Here is a 15486-nt window from a genome sequence, read left to right as displayed (position 1 = left end):
GGTATCAGGTCAATCTACATAAACTTACAAAAACTCCTATTCTGAAAGCAAAACAGCTACCACAACATGCTTTTGGCTTAAGGAATAATAAAATTCTAGATAGTGATCCATTCATGTTTATATGGTTCAGTGATCCTCAAAACCAGCACTTTTCACAAACACATACAGGTTCACTTTATGGGTGAACAATGGAATTAATGAATCCTTTACAAGTAAAAATACATTGTACAACATGGTTGACTACAGTTAACAATGTACTATAGTCTTCGAAATTGCCAAGATTAGATTTTTAAGTGTTTGCACTACAAAAAAAAAAAGCATGTGAAGTAATGCATATGTAAATTAGCTCAATTTAGCCATCCACAATGCATATATATTTCAAAACAACATGTTGTACACAACAAATATATACAATTTTGTCACATAAAGTAAAAGCAAATCCTTTGAAAAGTTTTTTTTTAAGTATCAAATGAGAAATTAATCTGAAAACCTAAGAATCCTGTTATTCCAGACTCTTTCACAAAAAATAAAAATCATGCAAAAACCGAGATCAACAGCCAGGTGTGGCAGCTGTATCCTGATGCCTGTATTCTGGTGCTTTGGGAGGCCGAGGTGAGAGAATCACATGAGGCCAGGAGTTCAAGACCAGCCTGGGCAATATAGTGAAGACTTCGTCTACACATACACACACATGCGCACACACAAATAGCTGGGGCACAGTGGCCCACACCTGTAGTTCTAGCTACCTGGGAGGCTGAGAGGGGAGGATCACTTGAGCCCAGGAGTTGGAGGATACAGTGAGCTATAATCATGCAACTACACTCCAGCCTGGACAACAGAGCAAGACCCTGTCTCTAATTTAAATTAAAAAAAAGGGGGGGTCACATTGGTAATCTCAGCCACTATCAAAGAGGAAACCAATCTCTTAAGACAAGCATTTGCTGCTCTGAATAACTCATTCTGAGGGTTTAGGAGCTCTCAGCGGGGTATTTACCACTGACAACTGAGGGGTATTTGCTTTCAACTGCATTGTTTACTAATTAATAGCTTTGGGTTCTTCCTTATTTACAAAACTAAGGACAAAACTGTATTATTTGAGAACTGAGGAAAAGGTTGCGATGAAAGAAAAATTAAACATTCCGAACATAAATTATTAAATGCTTCCAAATAGCTTAAGGTCTGAAATTACCCTTCAGTTCAAATTTAATAACAATTTAAGATTATTTACCATCTAAGACTGGTAACAAATCCTGAAACATTTAATACTATCCCTTTATTTTCTTTTTTGTTTTTTGAGACAGAGTTTCACGCTGTCGCCTGGGTAGAGTGCAGTGGTGTCATCATAGCTCACTGCAACCTCAAACTCCTGGACTCCTGGGGTCAAGCGATCCTATTGCCTCAGCCTCCCAAGTAGGTGGGACTACAGGCTCTCGCCACCACGTCCAGCTAATTTTTCTATTTTTAGTAGACACAGGGTTCTCCTCTTGTTCAGGCTGGTCTCCAACTCCTGGCCTCAAGCAATCCTCCTGCCTCAGACTCTTAGAGTGCTAGGATTACAGGTGTGAGCCTCTGCGCCGGGCCCCTTTATTTTCTGATAATTCATTTAACATAATTTCAGTTTTCACATTATGATTTTTAAAAGGTACGAATCAAGATTCCTATCAATATGGATACAGCAAACTGCAAAACAGAAAAAAGAGACTTCAGAATCAAATTAGGGTTCAATTCTTGGTTCTATCAACTTTTAGTTATGCAACCTTGGGCAAGCACTTTAACCCCAGTTTCAGTTTCCTCAATTCTATTTCCTCAAAGTGCTTGTGAAATCGAGATAATTTAATGTGAACCCACTTAAAACTAAATCAAGTTGTATCTAAATTTTTCACCTTAACTTTACAAAACAAAAACACTCCATTTATCAACTGTAATCTATGTGTAAACTTTCTGTTAAAGAAAACATTCACAAAACGACATCTTGAAAAAAATTTTTCCCTTTACAGTTACTCAAAGTTTAACAGTATGTTTCCTATTCTAACTTACTAATTTCATGCTATTGCACAGAATTGACATTGAAAAATACACTGCTTCATTTAAGATCTATGCATGCTGAAGTGGAAAAGAGCAAAGTGCACAAAATGTGAACAGTATGAAACCATTTGAGTTTTTTCAAAAAATAAGTGAGGAAAGAGTAAATATAAGCAAACATATTAGAAAACGCATAGCATATCTCTGGAGAGAGATACACTAGAAACTGATTAAGAAAGGCAGCCTTTGGGGAAGGTAACTAAGGAATGCTAGGGGGAAAACTGTTTTCTGTATATATGTATTGCTTTTTAAGGAAAAATAATGGCTATTTCTCAAATTTATTTTGTAATTTAATGTATACTGTCATCACCACATACGTTATCTCAGAGTTCACTTAACTGTACTCAGAGGCAAAAGAAGAAAACTATACATGAAGACTAGTATTGCGGTTTTGAATTATTACAGTGGTTTAGCATACTACTGATGCCGTACACAGAAAGCAGACAGTGACTGAGCTGGAACTGAAGTCAAATTTATCAGCCAGGTAAAGTATGTTTTCCTAAACAGAAATGGTATTGTATACTGTTACAAATGGAATCAGAATTATAACAGCATTATCACACTGTGAATAAATGCCCACGTTAGTATGCCATCACTCAAACGAGCAACAAAAAATACTAAAAAACTCATTTTAGGGTCTATCAACCCATATTCAAAGATAAGAGCTGGGTGTGGTGGCTCACAACTGTAATCCTAGCACTTTGGAAGGCCAAGGTGGGAGAATTGCTTGAGGTCTGGAGTTCAAGGCCGGCTTGAGCAACATAGCAAGACCCCTTCTCTACAAAAAATACAAAAATTAGCCAGGCATGGTAGCATGCTCCTGTAGTCCCAGCCATCCGGGAGGATGAGGTGGGAGGGTCATTTCAGCCCAGGGGTTTGAGGTTGCAGGGAGCTATGATGATGCCACTGCCCTCACGTCCAGGCAACAGAGTCCAGGCAACAGAGCAAGATCTTCTGTCTCCCCACCCCCAGCCCCGCTCACCAAAAAAACCAAAAACAAAACCAAAAACAAAAAAGATACATAGAGAGTAAGTACCCTTGGGAGAAACATATCCCACTTATCCCAATAACATTCATCTTTAAGTGTTACACTTAGTATTTTTTCTTTAAAAATTCAAAGAAATTTAAAATCTTTTCTATAAACCCAACATACTGGTAAGGAAATTAAAGCATGGATTTTTCCATTTCTCACCTCTCCTGATTTTGTGTAAGTGATTAAGCTTCACTTCAAATCCCTTAAATTTCTTCACAAAGAAATACAAAGTAAATTATCTTCCCTATAACTCCTACAACACCTGGGCTTTGCATCATGGTCATAGTAAGGTCTATCAACAGCTCTGCACTGAGACTAAAAACATATAAATAAAATCAGGATATATGAATGAAAGAAAAAAATTGTTGCTCAAATGAACACTTTCCTTCTATAGTTATTATTCTGTTTGATTGCTGATAACTACTTTATTCAGTTTTCTGCTAACATTATTTTCTCAACCTCCCCTTCAGCAGTATTTAGTCTATTTATGGTCCATTATGGAGCAGCTACGTTACTGTTTAAAATTCTTTAACTGTTAGACATGGGATAATAAACCAATAGTAAACTTTTACAACACTCTTCTGGTAGCAAATAACAACAAATACACATCCATGATTATCTAGAAACACAACTTAAAGTAGCACTGATAAGTATAAATGTTTAAAAGTATTTGTAAAAAACTGCATTTGACTCCACAATGCATACATAATTATTGATTTTTAAAATTATGATTTCCCCCCAAATTCTTATTTGTTTATTTATTTATTTAAAGCTAGTCAAATTTGGCAGTGGCGGGTTGTATACCAACTTTAGTGACACTAATGTTAGCAAGTTCTGGTAATCCACTACCACCGGACCAGCCTCCCCCAAATTCTTGAAGTTTAAAATGATATTCCACAAAAACTGTCATGCTTATCTTGTGGCTTTTCAGACCACAAGTATGGAAGGTCCCCAAAGCTCAGCCTACAGCAGTAAACTGCCTACTTCAAAATTAAGGAGTAGTCGAATCTAAAACACACGGCCAGGCACAGTGGCTCACGCCTATAATATTAGCACTTTGGGAGGGCTGAGGCAGGAGGATTGCTTGAGCTCAGGAGTTCAAGTCCAGCCTAAGCAAGAGTGAGACCCTGACTCTACTAAAAAAGAAAAATTAGCCGGGTGTCATGGCATGCACCTGTAGTCCCAGCTACTAGGAAGGCTTAGGCAGGAGGATGTGCTTAAACTCAGGAGTTTGAAGTTGCAGTGAACTATGATGGCCCCACTGCACTCTACCTGGGGTGACAGAGCAAGACTCTTGTCAAAAACTAACTAAATAATAAAAAATTAAAAATAAAAATAAAATAAAATAGATCAGCTGTTTGTAACCTACATGCTATGAACCAACTCTTGTAAACTGTTTAAACATCCCAGATGATTTTGATACTTAGCCATGTATAGAAACTAAAGCCATAAAAAAATGAGACTCCATCATTTCCAGAGTGATGCTGAGAGACATCTTTAATACTAACATAGTCACATACATAAAATTTTCCTAAAGTAATATCATAATGACAAAAGTACAAGACAAAAAACAGTATCAATAAACTTACCTGGAGGTACAGGTGGAGGAAAGCCAGGAAACTGTGGGGGTGGGATCCCTGGTGGGAGTGCTGGGATTCCCATGGGAGGGCGATTCAAATGAGGGGGGAAAGACATTCTTACTGCAGCGGTCTAAAGAAAAAAACCATGACAAATCATTTTATTTGAAAACTTCACAACTTGATATGCCTGGTTTGTTTGCCTTCATTTTTAGAGTATCTGCAAAATTCTAAAGTTTTCTTACCCAAAGGAGTTGGCAAAGACCCTCTTTTCTCTGTCTGTCCATTGAGAATTTTTAAAACTTAGATCTTTTCTAAAATAAGTTGCCAAAATGTACACGATCTAAATTCAGGATAGACTCCTACAATCATGTGGGAATACATATAAAGGAAGAAAAAAATTTTGAGGTTCAGTTAATATCCAAAAATTAAATGCCATACATCAACGAATCTTTTTAAACCAAACTCAGAATTCAGACGGTATCTAACAGGTTTTTTTTTTTTTTAAGTGTTCTGATGCATTTATTTTTTAAATACCAATCAGCACCCTGAAAACTAAATTTAAAAGGTTACACAGTATTTGTTGATTCAATCTTGGCCAGTTCCTAAAGGACAAATGTGTCTGTAAACTACACACCTGGGAGAGAAAAACTGCCGACATCAGGTAATACAGTAACAACTTAAATATAAAGAGAACATACAACTTTTGACAATAAGAAGTCGTAATTTTTCTTAAACTTAAAAGTAAACCTCTTATCAATTCTTGAATCAAATTTAAGAATCAGAAGCTAACATTTGATTTTTAAAGATGTAAGAACATATTTAACTGTTTTGTTTAGTTTGTAACATTAAAGGAAACTGTCCTTTAGCTAAATGAACAGAAGTATTTAAAATTTTTCCTCCTACAAAATTTTGTTTTTGTTGACATACTTAAGCATCCAGAAATATCGGAAAAAGTAGAAAACAATGTTAGGATGTCCTAGTAGGGTTCTGTGTACCAATTTAAAAAAAAAAGCAGCTGGGCAGTGGCTCACACCTGTAATCCCAGCAACTTAGGAGACTGAAGCAGCAGGACTACATGAGGCCAGGAGTTCGAGCCTGGGCAACAACAGCTAGACCTCATCTCTACAAAAAATTTAAAAATTAGCCAGGCATGCTGGCACATGCCTATAGTCCCAGGTACTCAGGAGGCCGAGGCAGGAGGATTACTCTTGAGCCCAGGAGTTTGAGGCTGAATTTGCAACTGAGTTATGATGATGCCACTGCACTCTAACCCAGGCAACAAACTGAGACCTTGTCTCAAAAAACAAAACAAACAAAAAAGTAGCCAAAATAAGTGGGAGGATTCCCCTATCATTCATCCCTCTAAATTTAGTGATTTGATAAATAGGAGATATATCTGTTGGGACAGCAGGAAAACTTCCCAACCCATAAATGAAATTCCCCTACTCTGCAAGTGAAGCCTAGAGTTGATAAAAGCTATTTAAAAATTTTTTTCTCCACTATTTTCTCTCTTTCGTGTTTTATAATTGTTTTACTCACCCTTCAGAAGAGAGGAAATAAAAAGTGCAAGTCTTCCACTTCCTTGCTCCCTAACCCCAATAGTTTGGTATACACTGCTGTGTTCTTCTAAATATCTTTCCATAAAAACTAATATATAATAATTTGTGTTTTTTTACAATGTAATCATGATATGCCGTCACATGAATTTCTCTATCATCACTGACATCTCTTCATGTCCGTTCATAAAATGTTATTCCAGTTTTTGTAATGCAGTAAATTATTACAATACAGACATAAAACATTAATAGTTGGCTCCACTTTTTAGGTCTTACAAATAATGTTGAACATTCTTGGACTTATTAGGCACATAACCAATCATATGCATCTGTGCAGGTAATTCTACCATACAGATTAGTACTATATGTATGTATCTACACTTTACCTCCAAATCATCACCCAAAACTGGTGTACAAATTTATATTCCCACCACCCGTACATAGGTATGCCCTTTCCTCACCTTCACTGGAATAAATCAGTGTTAAACTTACAACAATATAACTAAAAATGCTGTTATTTCAATTTACATTTCCCTTATCACTAATGAGGTTGAGTATCTTTTTACCTGTGTATTAAACATTTCTTTAAAACAGAAAAGCAAGACCTTTGTGCTCACAAGTGTTCTTCCTCCAACTGTTCCTTTGACTTAGTAATTAGGATAATACAATATTCTATAAAATCTAAACTTCAACTTCAGAAAATACAGTATACTTAAAATATTTAGAAAACTCTACAGGTAAAGGAATTCCCGGGATGATTTCATGTACTTAACAAATAAGGGACTGGAAATGCTTTAAAATATTAGGTAGGTATCAGCATATATTAACACAAGGAAAACACAAGATTAAAAGATTGTAAATGTGTTGAGTTTTTAAATAATCTTTTCATAATGCTCTTGCCCCAAAACAAAAACAAGTATTCCAGAGGGTGTATCTCCTTTTTAAACAGAGAAGGCTACTGTCCTACTTACAGAAGCTCTTGTATTATCATTACAATACTCTATCTCAGCAGTTTCTTAGGAGGGCAGTTGATTTTAATACCTGTTGAATAAATAAATTGATTAATGAATCAATCAGTAAACAAACTCTGAGGACCTCAATAAACAAATTTATTAAGCTACCTCATCTTGGGTACTATGCTAGCAATGGCCCTGCGCCTGGCCTCACAATGTTTATAAGATTGGGGCATGAATTCATCTTTAGAACCACTTTTTCCCCACTAGTATAAAATATAAATAATATTTAAAAAATAAAATTCTGTATTATGGGATATTCCTTTTTTTCCCCTTTAAGATAACAGCCCCTCCTACAGAAATTCAGAAAACAAACATTTCTGGTGATCTTTCACAAATTTTTTTTTTTAAACAAGGTGTCTTTTTTATTTTGTTGAGATACGGTCTCACTCTGTTGCCCAGTCTAGAGTGCAGTGATGTCACTGTGTAGCTCACTGCAACCTCAAACTCCTGGGCTCAAGCCATCCTCCTGCCTCAGCCTCCCAAGCAGCTGGGACTACAGGTACACGCCACTGTGTCTGGCCAATTTTTCTATTTTTATTAGAGATGGGGTCTCACTCTTGCTCAGGGTGTTATCAAACTCCTGAGCTAAAGCGATTCTCCTGCCTCTGCCTCCCAGAGTGCTAGGATTACAGGTGTTAGCCACCTTGCCCAGCCAACCTTTGATAAATATTAATGCTCACTTAACATAGAACTTTATGTTAAAATAAGCAGTTTTAGAAAATGAAAGTATCAACTACTTATTTCAACATACAGTTTTATGTTTTGCCATGTGAAAATGATTGAGAGTAAACTTTTATAACCAATGAGCAAAGCCTACCAGTTGTTACCTACAGGTGATAAATAAAACAAATTATAATATTCCTATGATACTAATTTATACAGACATTGAAGGTAGATACTTTGTGGAAAAACAAAGCGGGGAAGAGAGCTAGGGAGTGGTTTATTTTAAATATGGTGATCAGGCCTCACCATGAAGGTGAAGATTTCAAAGATTTGAAAGAGGCTGAGGCAGGAAGTTCTATTCCTATCTGGGGAGAACTTTACAAGCAAAGGAAACAACAAATACAAAGAGACAGTGAAGTGGGCATGGCATGTTTGCAGGAGGACCAGCAAGGCCAACAGTATGACTTGAACAGAACAAATGAGGAAAGTCAAGTATAAATATTGAGTGTTATCTGGGGGGGATATTCAGAGAGTGTAGGGCTTTTAACATACTGTGAAGATTTTGGTTTTTACTCTGAATAAGATGGAAAACATCTGAAAGTGTTTTGTTTTTTTTTTTACTTAATTTACATTTTAATAGTATCACTGGCCACTGATTTAAGACTGGAAGGAAACAAGATGGAAGCTAAGGGACTACTGTCATAATCCAGGTAGATGAGATGGTGGCCAGGAATAGGAGGTAGTGATGAAAGTGGTATCAAGTTGTTGGATTCCTGATATATTTTGAAGGTAGCCAATAGGATTGTGAGGAATTGCATGTGAACTTTAAGGAAAAAGAGAGATGCAGAGTTATTTTATTAGCACTGAAATGATTTAAGTAGCATTTTTAAAAATATTAAAAGTGTTTTACTTTTGGAAGGTTCAATGCACCTTGATCTGCTAAATATGAAACTTTATGGTCCCAAACAACAAAAATGAATACCTATGATGGAAGTGTTCCCCATCTCTAGGGTGGTGGTGGTCAAGCAGGGTGTATGCATTTGTTAAAACTCATTGAAATTAAAATGGATGCATTTCATTGTATGTAAATTTTATCTCAATAAATTTGGTCAAAAAAAGGGAAATAAATCATTTATCTCTACTAGCCAACACATACATGCACTTTGCTTTTCTCTTTTCCACTTTTTTCTCTGTATTCTTTCAAACCATTCTTTTTTTGCACTCCTGAGGAATACCATAGATATACAAAATATAGCAAAATACTGCTTACAAGCATTTTTCTATTGCAGACTTATCCAGATAGAAACAAAGTATTTAACCCAGGATAGATTTTTAGACTAGCTCTCCATCATCAGTACATTGCGTGCCTAATTTCTGGTAAAAATGAACTCATAGATTCCCCTAAGCACACACTCACACACAACTCATTCATTCATTCATTCATTCAGTAAACATCTACTTGCAATTATGAGCCAGGTCTGCAGAATTATTCCAGGATTATTTTGTTCCATTCCCAAAGAAGAATAGGAACTGCTTGATTAACAAAATTATTTCTTTTACTGTAAAGCTTTTCAGAAGCATGAAAATACTCAAAGGTTTCGAATCTCCAAAAACGGAGCTGATCTGAGAGATTTCCACTTTGTTATTTCACCATTTTCACAACGATTAAAAAACAACACTATCTACAAAGAAAAATTAGTGGTTGCCCGGAACTGCCATAGAACAGTGTGACTTGCAAACAAGCAGGAAGGATCCCTTCAGGGTAATGGGTACACAACTCGTACATTTACAAGTGAATTTTATATGTGAACCACACCTTCGTAAAGCTGCTTTTTTAAAAAGTTGGTTATCATCCTGCAGGAGCTGGATTTTATGAAGAAACAAAATTTTAAAATGTGTTATTAATTCAGGACAACTGGCAAAATCTAAGACCTGTAGATTAGGTCTTAGACCTCTATCAATGTTAATTTCCTGATTTTGATCATTGTACTATCCTTAAACAAGAGATGTGCTAGTTTTTAGGTAACACACTTAACTGGGTTAAGGGGTATCATGTCTGCAACTTTCTAGCCAAACATTTCAGAAGAAAACTGGAGAAAGGATAAAGCAAATTGGTAAGATGTTAACATTTGAGGAATCTGGGTGAAAGATATTTCAGAATTTTTTGTACTAGTCTTGCAACTTTTTTGTAAATTTAAAATTATGTCAAAATAAAAAATTTTTAAAAAGCAGTAATTCTGGGTTGTGGAAATATTCTTCCCTTTATTTTTTGCACATTTCAAATTTTAAAAAAAGGAAGAGAAGCTATTTAAGAAGCTTTAAGAAGGAATCAAACCCCCTTTCAAGAATGGCAGTGGTAGTATTAGAAAAGACAATTAGAAAATTTTAAAAGTATACAGAACATCTCTGCAAAGATGTTAAGATTCATCGATTACTTTTGCCTCCAAAGCTACAAAATAATCAAAATAATTTTGCTCCAAATCATGTATAAATGAGAAAAGTAAATTGCCAATTTGTTTGTGGACAGAAAGGTAACTTAACTTGAAAATTCCAAATTCCTATTAGGTCTGAAGTAGTTACCCAATGTTAACATGGACTAATCTTATTAAAAAATATAGCCACCAGCCTGAGCAAGATCAAGACCCTGTCTCTACAAAGAGTTGAAAAATTAGTTGGGTGTAATGGCACATGCCTGTAGTCCCAGCTACTGGGAAGGCTGAGGCAGGAGGATGGCTGGAGCCCAGGAGTTTGAGGTTGCAGTGAGCTATGATGATGCCACTGCAATCCAGCCCAGGTGACAGAGTGACCCTGTCTGGGGGAGAGGGGAGATATACATATCTCCAGAGCCTCAACACAGTGGAATAAAAAGACAGCAAACCACAACATATAAAAACTTAGTCAAAACCATTATTAATACATGGTGCCTATATGCAACAGTGGGACATTTTTTTCCTAAAAATCTTTTGGTACTCTACAAGGGGTGGGGAGAAGGATCCACTTTTGCAACCAAAAAGAGAAAATGTGCTAATCTCAAAAAGATGATTTAATAAAAATATCAACATTTTTATTTACAACAGTCTTCATCATACATTCTCATTTAAATTCCCAAATTACCTGGTGTAGATTTTTATCATTCTTTTTACAAATGAAGAAGCTAACAAGTCCAAAGGCACACAACCAGTGGGTGGAGACTCCAAGGTCCCCACTACCCTGAAATTACCAAATCAAAGGCTGTTTTCACCGTATCACAATGCCTCTTGCTAGTAATAACATATCAGTAAGAAAGGAATTTCTCAAGGACTCAATTTTAATTTTGTTTACAAAAGTCTATTCAGAATATATAGGCTCTTGCACTTCACTAAAAATTCTTAAATAACAAATATTAATATGGACTTAATCACTTACTCTATGTTACCTGGATACCGTATTAAGGATTTTGCATAGGTTTTTCTCAATTAACCCCAACCCCAATAACCTATAAAGTGAATACCATTATAATCCTAGTTTTACAGGCGAAGAAAACCAATGCCTTAAGAAAAATTAAATTAATTAGAATATTATAACATCTACTTGAATCATGAGGAACTGATGACCAACTGAATGGCTTTCTAGGCCTCTGAATGTTTTTAGAAATAACCTTTAAAAAATAAGAGCTCCAAAGACAATACAAAATTGTTTATACACTACTGCCAACTACCTAAGACACAGTACTTCACACTAGAGCAGTCTGCTGCAAGAGAAGTCCAATCTCTTCCCTCCTTTTGGTCGACTCCACTTTGCCCCTTTTTGATAAATGGCATTTCCATAGCAATATAAATCCATACTACATAACTTCAAAATAATCTTCATACTCCTAGATCTATTTTGAAAACGTTATTTAAAAAGCAATATTGAAAACCAAAGAAGAAAGAAGTAACATTTCAACGAGGAGCTTAGTAATCGCCTAGAATGAATGGCGATATAGTTTACTGCATCCTCCAATGCGGAAAGGGGGCAGGACGACAATGCTCATCACAATCCTAAGCAGGCCAAGAGAGTGCTAAGAAAGGTAGGCATCAGCTACACGGGAGTAGGGGGGAGCAGTTCACTTGGTTGCGGGCTGTAGATGACCAAGAGGAAGGGAAGGAAATCCGTTGGTGGCCAGCACCTCGCTAAAAAGGGTGGGTGCAGGCTGACTTCAAGGCAGAGCCTGTGATGAGTGTGTCCGAGGCCCGGAAGACTCGGGTAAGTAAGGGGCTTTAGGAAAAGGCTCCCCAGATGCAAGGCAATCGTGTTCTGGTTAACGTGGAGCCCAGAAAAGGCCGAGACGAGACGATTCACTCCGTGGCGGAACGTGGAAGGAAAAAGGAAAGTGGGCGACAATGCAAAGAGGAAAGCTCAGGCAGTAGGTTCGGCCTCCACGGGCTCCGGCTGGGCCCACTGGTTTTTGAGGCCTTAGAGAGGCGAAGAAACCCCAAGCCCGAAGAAACCCCAAGCCTCGTGCCCGACCCCTCCCCCATCCTAACCCCCCCCCCTCACCCCACCCCGGCCCTTTGGCAGCCACCCCGGCTTTTTCTCCTCCCCTAGCAGAGGTACCCGGTCTCCTGGTTTCCATACGCGTTCAGAGGCGTGAACTCACCCGCCGCTGAGGAAACAGTACTGTGTTCGTGGTCTTCTGTGATCCAGGTTACGAGTGGGCTCCACCGGTTCGAGGTTTCTGCGCGCCGCTCGCCCGGGAGACTGGTTCCGAAGCGCCTACTCGCACAGGCCGCAAACACAGCCGCGCTGCGCGGGGAGCTTCTGGAGGTCTTCCCCTTGCCCGGCGTGCACTGCGGCCGGGGGCGTGGAGCGGAGGACCATAGAGAAGAACGTATATAGATAGTCTCCGCTGTTGGCTCCAAGCGGAGACGAATAACCATAGAGAAGGAGCGCCCAGTGGGGACTAGAAAGGCTCGAACTGTAAATTACGACCCACCCTGCCATTTTTGATTGGAGCCAATTGAATCTTACGACTACGCGACGCCATCTTGAGGTCAAGGTTCCGGCTGGGCACGCCTCGAGGCTTAGATGGTTTCTCACTTTCCGTAGTTTTTCAGGGATCAGAATCCTGTTCTGTGATTCATTGGCGTTCGAGGAACTGATAACCGGGCCCGACCCACAACCTCAGTAGAAAACCCGAGTGCTAATTTTTGCCTAGAAAACAACTACTCTTGATAACAAGAAATAACTGGCAAAGGCTGTGGTGATGCGCTGTAGCAGGGCCAAAGAGTTGGCTAGATGTTTGAAAACATAAAAAGACCTATAAGACGGTTTAACACAGCTTTCATTATGTAATGTGGACATGCTAAAAGAACTTCGCTTATTAGTGGAAATGAATAAAACTAATCACGAATTATTGTCAACGGAAAAGAAATCAAACTCTGTAAAGTAATTTTAAAGAGATTTATTTTGAGCCAAATTTGAGGATCATGACCCCGACTCACGCCCAAGAGGCCTCACTGTGGCTGGGTTACAGTTTGGTTTTATATATTTCAGGGAGACAGGGGTTATATGTAAAGTTATAAATCAATACGTGGGACTCATACATTGGTTTGGCCCCAAACGGTGGGCCATCTCGGGGACTTGTAAGTTATAGGTGGGTTTAAAGATGTTTTTGGCTTGTAATTGGTTAAAGACAGGAAGTTTTGTCTAAAGGCTTGGAATGTTTTAACATACCTCTTGTTTATCAGAGATAAGCCACCGGACATAGATTTGTCGTGTAAATTGAGGGCCTGTAGGTTTGTCTTGTATACCCTTAGGCTTGTTAATGGGTTACAAAGGATGTCCCCAAGAAGGGAGAGGGGCGTGACCTCCCTCCTCCTGGCAGGCAATTTAGTTTTAGGATATTCCTTTGGCCAGGAGAGCCGGTGGGGGGGGGGGGGTGAGCCTTAAAATTTTATTTTAGTTCACATTCGTGTATTAGATCAATTTATGTACGTTATAGGCAATATCTATTTATACGCCTTTGGTTCCCAACTGCTTGCTTCTCGGAAAGCTTATAATTTATTCAGTATAAAGTTATTGCCTCCCTGAGTACCTGACGCTGTGCTAAGTGCTGGAAGTATGAAGGTAAATGGGAGTGAGATTTGTTCCTATGCTGGAGGAGCAGCGGGCAAGGTGGAATCCATGACAAACCCTAACCATCCTATATAAAATTGAAACATACCTACACTCTCTCTTGTATGCCTTTCCTGCTTAATTTTACTCTAAAGCTCTTATAACCATCTACCATGCCACATATTTATCTTACTGGTTTTATGGTTTGCCCCTACCCCGCTAGATTGTAAAAACTTAGAGCGCATGAATGGTCTGTTTTGTTCACTGTTGTAGCCTCAGTGCTAGAACAGCAAGCACTCAATTGTTGAATGAAAGAAATGAGTACCAACAGAACACAAAATGCAAGGGGAACACTAATAAGAAAGTCTACATATTGTAGAGCAGGAAGGAAAACAGGAGTAACTCCATGACAGACTGGACCTCTTAGGAAAGGCCTAAGTTTTGGTTTCCCCAACGCAGGCCCTCCCCCACCCCGAATGCCGCTGGTAACAACTGAGGGCCCTGGCTTGGAAACTGGCCAATCAGGAGCCAAAGCTATCGGCCACTTTTGAGGGAACAAATGAACTAAAAGGGGGGTGGGGGGGTGCCCGATACATGTAACCTATCGATAAGTATAAAAGCTTTGTTTCCACCCCAGGGCGAGGTCCGGGCTCGTGGAGAGACCACTGCGCTGGTGCTCTGAGCCTTGGACCCTAGCCTGGGCTAGAAAATAAACTCCTTTGTCTGTTGCAGCCTTGGTGACTCTGCCTATCTGTTCCTGGGACTGAGGGAAACCGGTTCTTACAATATAACTCATTAATACTATCCGTAAAATTTACATCCATCTCTATTTCTGCTTGCCAGGCTTCCTCACCATTAAGTAATGTTAGTAATGCCTACTCCCCAAGACTATTGCAAGGGTTAAATTAACAAATGTATATGAAAGTATTTTGTTCAGTCAAGTGCTAGTCAAATGCTATTTACAATTTGTAAATAAGAAGACTGTGCCTTTTCTTTTACAAGCACAGGCATAAACAGAAATCCTCTCAGGTTACTCTGTATCCCTCTATATTAGAAACCTTGTACACAAATTCCGATATTACTTGTATAATAAAATAAAGCCTTAAAGAGAAAGCTTGTAACACCTCATAAGCTCCACCTCCTGTCAGATCAGCAGTGGCATTAGATTCTGCATTATGGTGAGTTGTATAATTATTTCGTTATGTATTACAATATAATATATTACAATATTACAATAATAGAAATAAAGTGCACAATAAATGTAATGCACCTGAATCATCCCGAAACCACCACACTCCACGGTCCCCACCCCCCAGTCCGCGGAAAAATTGTCTTTCATGAAACCAGTCCTGCTTCCTTAAGACAGGGATAAACTTATAACCTAATCAAAGCCCGGTAATTTGGCCCTTTTTTGTACCAGGCACTATTTTGAGCATTTTGCAAATATCAACTCCTTTAACCCTCACAACAACCCCTTAAAA

General features: G+C 38.3%; 1 protein-coding gene across 2 annotated transcripts in view; it reads right to left on the bottom strand.

Annotated features, from left to right (window-relative positions):
* Nucleotides 1–12683, bottom strand: part of RBM25 (RNA binding motif protein 25) — a 52403-nt gene extending 39720 nt beyond the window's left edge. The window contains exons 1-2 of one of the 2 annotated variants that reach the window (XM_069488476.1): nt 12549–12683; nt 4705–4825 (exon numbers count right to left, since the gene is read on the bottom strand). In XM_069488476.1, coding sequence (XP_069344577.1) covers nt 4705–4810 — 106 coding nt within the window. In that variant the 5' untranslated portion in view covers nt 4811–4825; nt 12549–12683. Of the gene's footprint in view, nt 1–4704; nt 4826–4937; nt 4960–12548 lie in introns of those variants that run through there. The other variant, XM_069488483.1, reaches the window with a different exon arrangement.
* Nucleotides 12684–15486: the final 2803 nt, after the last annotated feature.

Source organism: Eulemur rufifrons, chromosome 2, assembly GCF_041146395.1.
Source record: "Eulemur rufifrons isolate Redbay chromosome 2, OSU_ERuf_1, whole genome shotgun sequence".
Lineage (NCBI taxonomy): Eukaryota > Metazoa > Chordata > Mammalia > Primates > Lemuridae > Eulemur > Eulemur rufifrons.
The sequence above is the reverse complement of the archived record's forward strand: the minus strand, read 5'-3'. Positions and strand labels throughout refer to the sequence as shown.